The following is a 14,563-nucleotide window of genomic DNA, read 5'->3' as shown; positions in this document are numbered from 1 at the left end:
CATACTTGGAATATGATCAAAATAGATATTTTTGCAAAAAAGGGCAAACCGCCAGAGGAGATGGGTTCATATCGACCGATCTCCCTTATGAAAGCTGATGCAGAAGATATCGCGAAAATCTTGGCTATGCAGCCTGGCCCGATTTTACAAGATTTAGGGGGTCATTAGGATGACGGTCAGACTTTGTCCGCCCGCCATCCTGTCGGAATACGGGACCGCCCGCTATAAGGGCGGGGGTCCCATGGGGGGTATTAGGATGTGCCCTCCACAGTGGCGGGCACATCCTGCACATCCTGCATTTTTAGCATTGTGGCGGGCGGTGCTCTCTGCACCACCCGCCACAATGCTAAAAATACATATCAGCATTTGCATAAACAAAGCGGCAGGCACCGCGCGGTGCCGAGTCTTTGTTAATGCAAATGAAGGGGGTACCACAGGTACCCTCCGTGTGCACCCCACCTATACTTCACTCTGGGGGCCCACAGGGGTCCCCAGAGTGAAGACCGCATGCCTTTCCGTGGCGACATCGCCGCCGCGGAAAGGCACTTAAGAACACCCATCATAATATGGCTGGCGGTGTCTGATAGACACCGCCGCCATATTATTGCTTTTCCGCCCCGGCCGCAAGGCGACTGGGGCGGAAAAGCGGTGGACGGTCTTTCCGTCCGCCGAGGTCCCCCCCGCCATACTAATATGGCGGGGGGAAACGAGTGTGGATGTCGGGCGGATTGCCCCCGCCAGGCTGGCGGTGGCTACCGCCAGGCTGGCGGGGGCAATCCGCCTGACATCATAATGGGCCCCTTAGTATCCAAGCAACAACAATGCTTTATTCCAGACAGGGACACAATAAGTCACATAAACACTGCAATAGCTGCATTCGATGTTGCAGCAAGTTGGAGGACAAAATTGGCTATGATTTTATTGGATGCTGAGAAGGCTTTTGACTGGGTTACCTGGGAATTTTTGTGGAGGACAATGGAGGCCTTTGAGCTTGGTAAACGATATTGTAAATGGGTGCAGGTCTTGTACAAATCTCCTTCTGCCAAATTGATTTATGCAGGCATATCGTCATTACTATATAAGCTAGAGCAAGGAACACAGCAGGGTTGCCCGCTCTCTCCTCTGTTATTTGCACTGTATTTAGAACCTTATTTGTTGGCATTGCAGAGGAAAGCTGAGTTCAGTCCTATGGTACCTGGCAATGCGAACTCAAGATCAGCGCATATGTGGACGATGTGTCCATATATTCTGATGACCCAGGAAAGGCTATGAAGTGCATAGTGGAGGAGGCTGAAATATTTGGGTTAGTCTCTGGCTATACATTGAATATAGCCAAAACTCAGCTATTGCTGAATTATGAGTCACCTATACCAATACCTGGGGTGGTAAATACAACTACTTATTTGGGAGTTCATCTAAGTGCTAAGATAGATAAGATCTTTAAATTGAATTAAGAGCCTCTTTTAAGGTCTCTAATTCAAACGTTGCAGTTTTGGAATAAGCTTCTAATAAGTATTAACGTTCTTTTTAATGTAATAAAAATGAATATTCTCACAAAATTCTTATATCTGTTCCGGTGATACCACTAAGGGTGCAAACGTGTTTTTAAGGAAGTTAGAGGGGGCTTTGAGCAATTTTATTTGGGGGTATAGGCGGGCAAGGCGTTCTAGAAATGTATTGAAACTTTCATACCTACAGGGGGGTTTGCAGTTTCCGGATTTCAAGTTACGTTTTTGGGAATCTTTTGGCTGTTGCTTGTGCACTCTGTTTGCTCCAGCAGAACCGGATTTATCTGTATTTAGCTATTATCTGGCATTTCGATAGAATAACGGACCCTAATTATTACAAACGGGTATAGCTCAAGGTTGTCATAGGTACTGTAACTATTTGGCGAGAGAGCTTTGCTAAGTACTCCATAAAGCTAATACCTTGAGACACACTGCTTTGAGATAATCCTGCATTTCCTGGGTAGTTTCATGACTCCACCTGTGAAGCATGGCGCCGATTAGGTGTATCTACGGTGGGGCAGTTATCGATCTGAATGGCCTATGTACTTTTACTGATTTACAAAATGAGTTTGATCTTCCTCCTCATCATTTCTTTACATTTTTACAGTTGAGGATTTTTTTTGTACTGATGGCAAGTCAATAACTGAATTAGAGACTTCAAATATCTTGGCTAATTTTCTTAATGCAAAATGGAAATCATTGATAAGTACTTTGTATCAAGGATTGGGCGAGCATAGGAGGGATGACAGTCTGCGCTTGACATCTGAATGGAGCAGAGCACTTTCCCAGGAGGTATTGCCATCAGAAGTATACAAGGCTTTAAAAACATTTGAGGGCGCTGTGCACTTTATGAAGTTAAAGCTGCAGCAATTTAAGACTGTTTGTGTGTTATATAATACACCGGATACATTTATGAGGTGAAGAGCAAACTTAAATCTTGTTCATTTAAAGACCAATTGTGATAATTTTGGGCTCTTGTGCTCTTTATGTGCTTCTTCTTTTATGAATATTATATCCACATACCAATGTTGGTCTGTGTAACTATGTCAATTTTTGTGTTTCTTAGAGGTCTTCCCTTGAATGTAAAGATTTGGGTCTGTGTTAATATAAGGATGTCAATGAGCTCCACTTTCTCTTGGAGCTATATTCCGTCTGGTTCATATGTATATTACGTTACAATATTTTTATGTATGTGTTGTAAATATTGTTTTGTCTGTTTGTACATATTTTAGCCCTGAAAAAGTCCACATGAGAATGAAACGTGTCGGCGATCATAAATTTTATGAACTTGTATATCAATAAAGAATAAAATAATTTTTGTATCTATATTCAAAATCTACCAGTGCCTTTCTTTGATTGGAAAGATCTTGACGGACTGCCTTTTGTTGCATTGTGAATAAGGTATATTATCAATCGTCACTCATATTTCACTAATTTGAGTGCTGGGCCAACCTTTGTTTAATTTGTTCAAGTGACTTGTATGTTATTTCTTTGGGGCACATGGAGGTCATGCCCAGACCCTTTGCACCAATTTCAAGATAGGAAATATAGCCGAGATAAGGTACCTTGACTGATGCAGGACTTTTTGCCCTGCCCTCCTCTTGTGCGTTGAGCTTCATTTAAATCTTGACAAAACCAGATGCCTAAGTGTTGATGCCAATCAGCAGATATCCTACATGTGTTTTATGCATATCCCGCTCTAAACGTATACTGGGAAGAAGTGGGCCAGATAGACTTGGCAGGCTAAGGATATGAGCTACAGTTAACACCCCAAGAAGGTAATGTTAGGATATAGAATGGCGGCTGGGGAAGCTGTTGTCCATACTTATAGTATCCTCCAGACTCTGCATGGCCAGGTCTTGCGGGTTACTGAATGGTGGGCACCGATTCGGCTAATTCACGATTCAGAACTGGCTTTAGCAGGAGTAAGGGGGGTTCGGCCCCTCAGGGGGTTTGATAGAGTATGGGCACACTTCAATTGGGAGTTACAGACCTATGCCTATTAACTTTTGTAAGGTAGGTTTTTTTTCCCAACTGCCTTTTTGTGTACTTATTCTATGGCTGACGGAATGAATATCTGGAACTGTAGGCCTCTTGATTTGCTTTCTCACTTGCACATTTGTTTTGATTTCATATTTTTTCATTTCCTTTCTCTCTGTGATATAAATATTGAATGTATGAAGTACAATGTGCCCATTGGATTCTCAATTGGGTGTCTGATTTGATCAAGACTGACTCAATATATTTTTTTTTAAAAAGACAGTACATTATCCTGCAAAGCAATTTTGAATCAAAATTGTTTTGCTATAGTGAGATAGGAGGACTGTATGTTAAATCAATAAGATATTGTGAGAAAAGGTTTTATAGCTTTCTCATTTTTTCACTTTTACTAAGCACTATTTGTAGCTCGAAACTTTTATTTTAAAACATTTTGTAAAGATTTGTAACACTGAATTTCGAAGTAAATACATGAAACAATTAATGAGCCAAATGTTGATCTGAAGGCGGGAATTAATTTGATGGATATGTCCAAAAGGATACTCAAGTAAAAATAATCAAGACTAATGTACATCTTTTAATGTCTTACGCCACAATGTGATTGTGTTTCCACATTGTTTTCAAGTACCTTTAAAATGGCATTCATCAGGATTAGCAAAGAAGAAAAGGCTATAGGTTTTTAAAAGTATGAGCAGAAATACATCTGAGATGAGCCCATGTTTCCTTTGATGACATAGTTCGAGACATCCCTGAAATAACAATTGCATATACTAGTTTCCAAATGTTATCCTGCTGTGCATGTCGAGTTTAAGCATAATTGCTTCTCCAAGCATTCCTTTCTGCTCAGAATGTTTTATTCATACTTAATGTTTACACCGTTTATGTTTTCCTTTGCAGTTGTGTCGCTTCTGATGGCATCAAACAAAACTAATGGAACATGGGCTGATCTTCAAGAAAGGTTACGCATATACGTTGATTATACAATAAATGCACATGTTTTTGTGGCAGAGGCATAGCCTAAATGCAGTGCTGTGATGGCTGCATGCTGTAGGATTGGTGACTCTCACATACATATCTATGTCAGAAGAGGGACCATTTTTATTCTGTAAGGGAAACAACTCAGCACATGTACATACCTCGACAAACGGAGCTGTTCATTCGTGTTTAGTAATGGAAATTTATTCAAGAGCAAAGTGATTTATTTTTCACTGGTCGTAGGCACAATATTTACATAGATTTAGCCAGTCGCTGTATTCGATAATAAATACCTTTCCAAAGTTCTTATGAATAGAGATGTGAAGAAATGTCTGAAATGAGCACATTTTTGGAAACTTGTTATTGTTTATAGATTTTAAGTTTACATCATTTCATGAATGGGTAATTGGATTTTGTTAATCCTGCATACAGTTTATATAAACCAAAAATTGACTGTTAGTGAATAAAAATGGAAATAATATTTTTTTACTATGTTGAGGAACTCCTACAATTTAGTAGCAGCTTTACAATTTTAATGCACACTATCAATACAACAATCTGCAGATTTTAAATCTTCAAACATACTATCACAACAGAAGGGAGACTGGATAGTAGTTTATTGATAAGCAATTAATAATTGATTGAAAATTGTTGTTATCTTTTTAACTCAGTTTAAACCGTGTGCGTCAGCGACATGGCCTTCCTCCCAGGGCTCGTTGGGACTATCTGACAACCCGCGATGTTCGTCTTAGTGCCCAGCTGGACAAGCGTAGGAACAGTAAAAGAGCTCTCTCTTCGCACTTTCTTCCAAGGTGGGTAATTTTTTTTTGTTTATTGTATTTTTTATTGAGATCCAAAATATTAGTTACCAATACATCAATTCATAAATATTCATGTATAATATTTATGCTCCATCCATAAATACATCAATAAATACATATTACATAGCCAAATACACCCAGGATCGATTAAGAAGATGGTACTAGCTCATACTCTATGTAGGATAAATACCCGGAATAAATAAACACAGCTACCCTTTAAGATGAGCGACTATGTGTGCATAACATGCATCCAGAGCTAAGTGTGCAAAATATCAAAGTGATATAATCCAGTTCCAAGGTGGGTCTTGATATTTTTACCACAGTTCATCAAAGCATGAATTTCAAAGTTTTTGACAACTTATCAAAAGCTCAATTCTATGCCTTAAAATAAAGCCATATTGCAAAGGACCCTCCTAGGTTCTTCATTACTTGAGGGCATGTGACCAGATGCCCCCAAGATCGATGTGTTGCCCTGACCTCTGAGTGCAAAAAAAGCTGCACTAAAAGTATCATTTAAAGGAGGACAGAAACCATCATCGCCCATTAAAAATGGTGACTGTCCTGTGCACCCTCCTCTTTGTTCCCCTGCCTTATTAAGACTCAGGGTGCATGTGGAGTTTCTTGTGGCAGATTTACAACCGGCTCTACTAACAGAAACAGGCATCGGCAGAACCCGTCTTGGTACAGCTCAGGTTGAAGGGGTAGCCCAATATATTAATAGCCCATCTGACTCCATTTTGCCCTAGAGCACTTTCTGACTTAGATCGCCTTCTAAACCTCGATGGTCAGTGGCAGAAATAATTACTGAAATGACCACCACGCCTGGGACAACACTCCCAGCATGTGGGGATATTAGTTATGTTAAACTGGAAGACTGGACCCCTTTGGGGAAAGGCATATTTTTAAGAATAACATGGTGTTCCACAAGCACAACTAGATTGCATAGTCAATTTCCCCCAAAGTTGCCTCTGCCGTTTATGTGAAAGCTGTTTCCAGGAAACAAAATGTCCACCTTTAGTGTGGATATCTTCAAATGGGTGGCCTAGCCCTGGATGTTATGAGAGAGGTGTGTTTTGTAGAGTCAGCGTTCCAGTGTTTGGATCGGCGTGAAGACGCAGCACGCCGATCCGCCATTTTAGGTGAAGCGCGCGAAGGCTTCATTACGGGTGCCGGAGCCAGTGAAGCAGGAGGCTCGGCGCTCTCTGTAAGCTTGTGAATAAATAAACCTGGTTGCAACAGAGAACGTTGGATGCGTCATCTGTGGGGGGCACTGCGGATACTTTACAATGGCGACAAGGCTCGGATCCTGAGAAAAAAAAAGGGAAAAACGGAACAAAGTATCAAATATAAAGAAAAGAACCCACGTGCAGAGAGAGCAACCGAGGCAAAGACACCCACTGCACAGCACACGCTGGACAGAACGTTGACAACGCTCCACGACCACAGAGAGCGCGGCAGGGCCGTGAGTGCACTCCATGTGCTGCAGAGCACACGCTGCAACCCAAGTCGCCAGGTACAGGGGTCCCCAAACACAGGCAGCCCCATACAGTAAGGGCAGGGGCGGCGGAGCTCCATTAGGCCATACCTGCAGGACGGCTGAAGCATACGGCCACACGGCCAGTGGCGGGCAGCAGAGTCGAGACGCAGGACCGCTGGGACCTGTTGCACACCCAGCAAGGGAACAGCACTGGTGACCTCAGGGGGCAGAGATGGCGGTGAGGCCCGAAGCACTCCATTGAGCCCGAAAAGAGAAGGAGAGGATACCGCTCCGGGGAGCCCCAAGGGGTAAGGGGAGACACCACCAAGAGAGAAGCGCGAAACCATGTGCGCGCAGGCGTCCTCAACAACGGCGCCCATACCGTTTCTACCCAAACCAGGCGAACCCCTAATGAAGTGGGAGGACTGGAGGGAATATATTTCCAACTACATTGAGGTGCTGGAGGACGAGAAAAAGGAACAGTTTACAAGCAAACGGAAAAGACGGATACTGCTTCATAATTTGGGCCCGGAGGGGTTGAGGGTATTCAAGAATCTGGTACCCAAACAAAGACAGAGTGGTGACGATGACGTATATGCTCATGCGATAGAGGAACTAAATGAACATTACAGGCCGGCCGTCTGTGTCTCAATTGACCGATACAACTTCCAACAACGAAAACAGGAAGAGGGGGAATCGGTCGATGAATATGTTGCGGCACTAAAAAAGTTGGCGTCCACGTGCAGATATGCGAATTTCCACGACAAATTCATAAAGGATCAAATAGTGATGCACACGACGAGTAAAGCGGTGCAGGACAAGTTGTGGGCTAATGGGGACTCCTCCCTGAAGGAGGTAATGGCGATCGTCAAGAAAGCAGAGTTGGTGAGGCGATGCGCAGAGGCAGCAAGAAAGGAAACACTTGCCAGACCCATGGTGAATAGAATTGAAGAGGAGGCCCCCAGAAGAGATAACAGGATCAAGGGAGCACCACAGAGAGGCCCGAACAAATGGCAAGGTAATCCAGGACCGCCAGGGAACCACTCGAAGGGAGCCAAGAACCAGGGTTATCGGTGCGGTAGCATGACTCACGAAGCGCATGATAGGAAGTGCCCGGCATTCCGTGCCAAGTGCCTGTTCTGCGGGATCGTAGGACACTACGAGAAAGTGTGTCGGAGGAAAGCGACCAGTAATGTGGTAAAATTCGTGGACCAAGAGCAAGATGACCAGGAGAGAAGCGGTCATGAAGAGGAGGACACAGTCCTATGTATCTACGACCAGGTGCTGTGTGTGGACACCAAGAGATCAAGCAAACCAGTGCTGGACATGCATATCGGAGGAGTGCCAATCAGCATAGTGGCAGACTCGGGGTCACTTTACACAATAGTGCAACGGGCGGTATGGGACGAAAAGTTCAGGCCACAACTGGGCCCAGAGCTAGAGCGGCTGGACATACGGCCGGTATCGTATAATGGAGACCGCATACCCATGGCGGGTTTCAGACCACTCAAATTTGAATTCAAGGGACGCAGTGCATACTGCAAACTGTATGTCTCAGAGAAAGGGCCATCGGTGCTGGGGTGGATGGACCAAGGAAACCTAGGCATCAAGTTAGACCCAGGAGGTGCGGTGCAGGTCTTGCTAACGGAGCCGGAACAATGGCCGAACCTGGAGAAATGGAAGAATGACTACCCCAGAGTGTTCGGCGGGAATGTTGGGAAACTGGAGAGGTTCGCACACAAAATCATCCTGAAAACTGATGCTAAGCCGGTAGCACACAGAGTGAGGAATGTGCCATTGGCGGTGAAAGACGCAGTGCAAGTTGAACTTCAGGAGCTAGAGAAGAAGGGCATAATTGAGCCCATCACCTGTGCGGAGTGCCTGGCGCCATTGGTGGTGGTGATGAAACCAAGCGGCAAGGTCAGGCTCTGTGTGGACCTGCGCGAACTAAATAAAAACATTGTGGTGGAGAAGTTCCCGCTACCACGCATTGAGGAGATGCTGGCAAAGACCAGAGGAATCAAGTGGTACTCCACTATCGACTTAACATCGGCCTACCACCAGATAGCGTTGCATCCGGAGAGCAGGAAACTCACCTCGTTCATCACACCCTTTGGGTGCTACCAGTTCTGCAGGATGCCAATTGGACTGGTGTCGGCGGCTGCAGTGTTTCAAAAATTGATGCACCAACTTTTCAAGAACATGGAAGGCATCCAGTACTTCCAGGATGACATCCTGGTGATGGGCAAGGAGAGAATGGATCATGACGCTAAGCTGTCTAAGGTATTGCGAGAGTTGGACGAAAGAGGATTAACAGCGGAGTGGGAGAAATGCCGGCTAGGAATGGAGAAGGTGACCTACCTAGGACACGAGATTGGGGTACAAGGGATCACCCCGAAGACAGAAAATGTGAGGGCCATCTGTGAGGCACCCCCACCGTCCAACAAGGAGGAGGTCAGGTCATTCCTAGGAATGGCCAAGTATTACAGCAAGTTTGTCTCCCACTTCGCAACAAAGACCCACCACATGAGGCAGCTAACGCGGGAGAAGACGGTGTTCAAATGGACGGAAGAAGCCCAAGGAGAGTTTGAGAACATAAAGAAAGACGTTGTACAGGCAATACCATTGCAGGGATACGATCCTCAGGGGAGAACAATCCTTACCACTGACGCCAGCGACAAAGGACTGGGTGCAGTCCTGATGCAAGACAGGGGGCAAGGGGTGGTGGAGACACTAAGCTTCGCATCCCGAGTGCTGAGTGAAACGGAGAAGAAATTCATTGTCATAGAAAAGGAGATGCTAGCCGTGGTGTGGGCCATGACCAAATACAGACAATTCCTGTGGGGAACAAGGTTCCAGCTGAAAACAGACCACAAGCCCCTGGTGAAGGTGCTCACGTCCAGCGGACATGCCAGCGCCACCCCCAGGATCGCAAAGATGAAACTGAAACTCCTAGAATTTAGATATGATGTAGAATACATCCCCGGCAACAAGAACAAGGTGGCAGATTACTTGAGCCGGGCGGCATCGATGGAAATGGAAGAAGAGGATCAGGAGACCATGGGGGAAATGGTAGCGCTGATGGAGGACCAAGAAAGGGTCATCAGCAATCAAGAATGGGAGGAAGCCTACAGAGAAGACCAGGACTTACAGGAGGTAATGAAATGCATATTGTGTGGGTGGCCGGAGAAAAGACATCTGAGCGGGTCCCTACGGAGATACTATGAAGTGAGAGAAGAACTCTCTGTGGACGATCAAGGGGTGTTCATATACAGAGGAGACAAGGTGATACCGCCGAGAGGAATTATCCCCAGACTACTCACGCTACTACATGAAGGACATTTGGGGATAGGGAAGACAAAACCAAGGGCCAAGGAAGGGTACTGGTGGCTGGGCATGGACATACAAGCAGAACGCCATGTCAGGGATTGTACCCAATGCCAGCAAGCAGACAAGACCCTAAAACCACTGAGGCCAGCCTTGGGTAAATTCGACACCCCCGCGCATCCGTGGGAAGAACTATCGATTGACATTTTAGGTCCCATACTAGATGGACAGGGGACACAGAAATATGTGTGTGTACTCATGGACAGGTACTCCAAGTGGCCAGATGTGAGAGTGGAAGAGGAAATGGGCACTGATAGCGTACTCAAATTTCTGACAGACACCTTCCTGAGGGAAGGGATTCCCAAACTTATACTGAGTAACAATGGTCCACAGTTCATTTCAGACAAGTGGGCCAAATTCATGGAAAGGAACGGCATAGTTTCTAAACACACATCCATATACCACCCAGCGGGAAATGGACTGGTGGAACGGTTTAACCGTGTACTGATGGGATCCATACAGGCCGCAATAATGAGAGACAAGGACTGGGAGAGAGAGATATGGCAAATGATATGGGCATATCGGATCACCCCCACGAGGACGGGGTATAGCCCGTTCCAGATCCTGAGGGGCCGAGATCCATTCACGAGGGACAACAGGGCGTGGAAGGAGAAAACGGTTACCAGCAATTGGTCGCCAGCTGTGGTCCAAGCAAATTTGGAAAGGGCCCAGGCAGTGTACACTAAACACTATAACTCTAGAAGGAACGTGAGAGACACTGAACTTGAAGAAGGAGAATGGGTAAGAATCAAGTTGGCGGTGCTGCAGAAGAAGGGGGACATCAAGTACAGTAGACCTCTCCAAGTCAAGGAGGTGTATGATAGGGCTGCCCTGCTCAGTGACGGGAACGTATGGTCCCAAGACCGCATGGGCAGATGCAACAAAATTCTACAATGGAACATTGGCGTACAAGATCAGGAAGGAATGGAAAGAAGCGGAGTGGAGTATGAACAGACCATGGAGGAAAGAGAGACTGAGGAAAGAGACATAAGGGGCGAGCAAGGGGCGGTGAGATCGCCCAGCGGTGAGATGCCCCGGCAGGAACAGAGGTCCCAGGAGAGCCCGAAGGCGGGAAGCGGCCAAGAAGGTAGAGGAGATACCCCGGGGAGATCCAGGGGGAGAGATGTGACCTCCACCCCGGTAAGGTGCACCAGAGGGGGGAGAGCAGTGATGAGGCCAGCCAGATTTCGGGACTATGATATGAGTGATGGACAGTAATGTCCACCTTTAGTGTGGATATCTTCAAATGGGTGGCCTAGCCCTGGATGTTATGAGAGAGGTGTGTTTTGTAGAGTCAGCGTTCCAGTGTTTGGATCGGCGTGATGACGCAGCACGCCGAGCCACCATTTTAGGTGAAGCGCGCGAAGGCTTCATTACGGGTGCCGGAGCCAGTGAAGCAGGAGGCTCGGCGCTCTCTGTAAGGTTGTGAATAAATAAACCTGGTTGCAACAGAGAACGTTGGATGCGTCATCTGTGGGGGGGCACTGCGGATACTTTACATGTTTCTGCCACAAATGCTCGTTGGGGCCCGAGCCTTTTAAATTTAAATGAGACCATAGGTTCTTGCCCTTGTTTTTTCTAAACCAGAACAGGCTGAACATGTATTTGTTTGCAATTGCAGTTTGAGGTCATTTCCGTCTAGTGCCATAGGTTGGACCCTCCCCTTTGCTTAGAGCCCCACCTTTAATTCATCTTCTGTCCATGTTCTAATTCCATTTAAAGGCACCGAAGCAATTCTTCTGACTTAGAGAGGTTGCAGTTGCAGTATTACTCCAAGTAGGTAGGCAACGTTTTCCCTCCAATATCTGCTGGTGGGTCTACAGGGACTTTGTTTTTATAAATTTACATCTCCATCTTCAGCCGCAATTCCAGTTGAAACAAGCATTTACAATGCAATGGTTTCGCCTTTTGAAAAGTTTGAGCTATTGGCATTTACGCTAGTACTGGTCACAAACGAAAGAGTAACCTTCCACGGTAATGCCACAGTCAGATATAGGTTTTGAAAAACTGAAACGGGCAAGATCATTAAATTCATATACTAAATGAAGGAGGTGGGATACGCAGCTCTTTAAAGATTTAAAAATATTTATAACAGTTTTCCTCCATCTTTCGATTTGTAAAACACACCTACGTTCCACACTGATAAAACAGTTCAGGGAGTTGATTTCGTACAGGACAAGGAGCGCAGGTTAGAAGTGTACCACTGACCTGTACGTTCAAAACGATTAATACTCGTCAATAAAAATGCACGCAAGACTTGCGCTATACAAGTTACACACATCAAGTTAACTTCTATTCTCACTGCATTCCGTCCCTTTGCTTGGCATAAATGATCATAAACCTGCAAAATTAGACCCTTAAAATCTCATGGTGAGCGGTTACGGGCTGGCTGCAAGCATTCCACCGTGTTCTAAGTAAGATCACAGTTTTGACAACGGGAGAAAATCCTTTGTCAACACAGTATCGCATTTGCCTACTTGGCGAGAGGTAAAAGCGCTTTAAATTAAACTGATTAGCAATGGAGACCACCTTAGTAACAGAAAAAATAAAGACCTGGGTTTACCTTTTTAGCAGACTAGTCCTGGTCATTAATCTGGACCCGTCATTCCTCCATCTCTTGTACATTCAGAGGGGGTGGAGGGTAGGAAGGCAGTGCAGGAGGGAGCTCCCCAAGAAGAGGTCTGCACGGGCAGTAGAGGAGGGCGCTGAAGGGGACAGTGCAGGAGGGGAGTGATCTGGACAATGATGCAGGGAGCCTGACAGGGCTGGGGGTCCTGGCAGGAAAGGGAACAGGGGGAGATTGGGAGGGCAAAAGTGAAGGAGGGGGGCGGCAAAGGGGGTGATGGTGCGGAACCTCGCAAAGGGCAGCTACAACCCCTTGACGTTTCCTTTCTAAGCAGAATGTAATGATTATTGTTGGGAGGGGATCATATATTTTTCGGTACTTCAGTTGGCGACTCCGCCGGGACTCCGCGTTGGGGTCGTCCCTGTGTAGCCACAGGCGACATCGAAAGGGGTCCTCTTGATCGGGAGAGTTGCAGACCAGACGCATAAGAAATTGGGGTTTTGCTCTGCCCTCCCGATCCGGAGGGCTTCAGCTGCTAGTAACCCCACGCCGGAGTCCTTCGGGTGCAACCCGAGAACCTGCAGCGCTGATACTGGGCAAACGTCGGCAGTGAAGAACGTTCCGGCAAACCTGCGTGCACCAGGTGAGTGTTGTGTCTCGTTATATGTTGAATCGCATATGTAGATTTAAATAACGGGATTTAAGCATTTGGTGGCCCATGGTCACGGAGAAACTCTGACTTTGCATTAGTTGTCACAGAGAGGATTTGGTCGGAGGTTCGACGGGGGCAGTGTGGAACTGCACGTGCGAACGCTCTGGGTACACTAAAGATAAGGATTATACGCCTAGGGGAACTGCGGTTCCTGCTCGGCCGGACTGTTCTCGGGAAAGCCGATGGTTGAGATTGGGTAGCACCCGGACAAATCTGGAGCGGCGCTGAAACGCGGGCTTAGCCAGAACAGTTCGGGAGGTGAACCATGAATGCTGTCGGATGGCCTGTAGACCGGTCTGTGGTTTAAAACCTGTGTAACCATCTTTAGGCAGTCTGAGGACGAGACTGTTGTTGGTCGTGTTTTTGCAGCCTTTTGAATAAATTAGCAGAAGAGTTCTCCACGAGTGGGAGCCGACGGGCTCCACTTTTTCGATTGCAATTGCAGGAACTTATGTGTCACGTTTTACGTTTGTCTGATGTATAAGGAAAATACGGATGTGAGGATGATGGGTGTCATGGCCATGAGAATGAAAGCGTAAGGATAACGTGATATTTAATTTTGTTGAATTTGTACTAACGGAGAAATTCCTTTTCAGCCAGAAACTAGATAATACAATATGCCGTGCCTTAGCAAATTGTGTTTTGGTTGTGTCCATAGTGAGGAAGGGAGGTTAGACGAGAGTCAGCCGAACCCCCCAGAGGGGACACCTAGCCACTTTATGTATTGTAAGCATGGTATTGGCCCCCTCATCTTTAACTCTCTGTGGCATAAATACACTAAGGACAATATAGAATTACAGTGGCCAAAAACAGGGTCTTTCGATGAACAAAAACTGGCATATTTACAAGAACGTCTTTTTATTAAACGCAGCCGGCAGTCGATGTTCGACACCCTTAACAAATGGCAGAAAGAAGCTAAGAGACGACGCATTCGATCTGAAAAATTAATGAAGATAGAGCAGGGACAGACTATTACCCAGAAGGCTATCGCATATGACAAAAATAAGGTAGAACAAAATATTGAAATTGCAGACAGGCGGTTTAAACTGCAGGTAGACCAATGTTATGTAGCCAGAGAAGGGGCGGAAGATGAGATTGAGGAATTGTTAAATGCAAGGC

The 14,563-nt window shown here is 45.9% G+C and overlaps 1 protein-coding gene across 1 annotated transcript in view; it reads left to right on the top strand.

Annotated features, from left to right (window-relative positions):
* The window catches only part of LOC144825052 (uncharacterized), a 236,253-nt gene that overhangs the window by 74,289 nt on the left and 147,401 nt on the right, over positions 1–14,563 (top strand). The window contains exons 2-3 of the mRNA XM_078683962.1: positions 4,404–4,464; positions 5,153–5,293. Of these exons, the coding sequence (XP_078540088.1) occupies positions 4,418–4,464; positions 5,153–5,293 (188 nt within the window). The 5' untranslated portion in view covers positions 4,404–4,417. The remainder of the gene's footprint in view (positions 1–4,403; positions 4,465–5,152; positions 5,294–14,563) is intronic.

The sequence above is a fragment of the Lissotriton helveticus genome, chromosome 3_1 (assembly GCF_964261635.1).
Source record: "Lissotriton helveticus chromosome 3_1, aLisHel1.1, whole genome shotgun sequence".
NCBI lineage: Eukaryota > Metazoa > Chordata > Amphibia > Caudata > Salamandridae > Lissotriton > Lissotriton helveticus.
The sequence above is the reverse complement of the archived record's forward strand: the minus strand, read 5'-3'. Positions and strand labels throughout refer to the sequence as shown.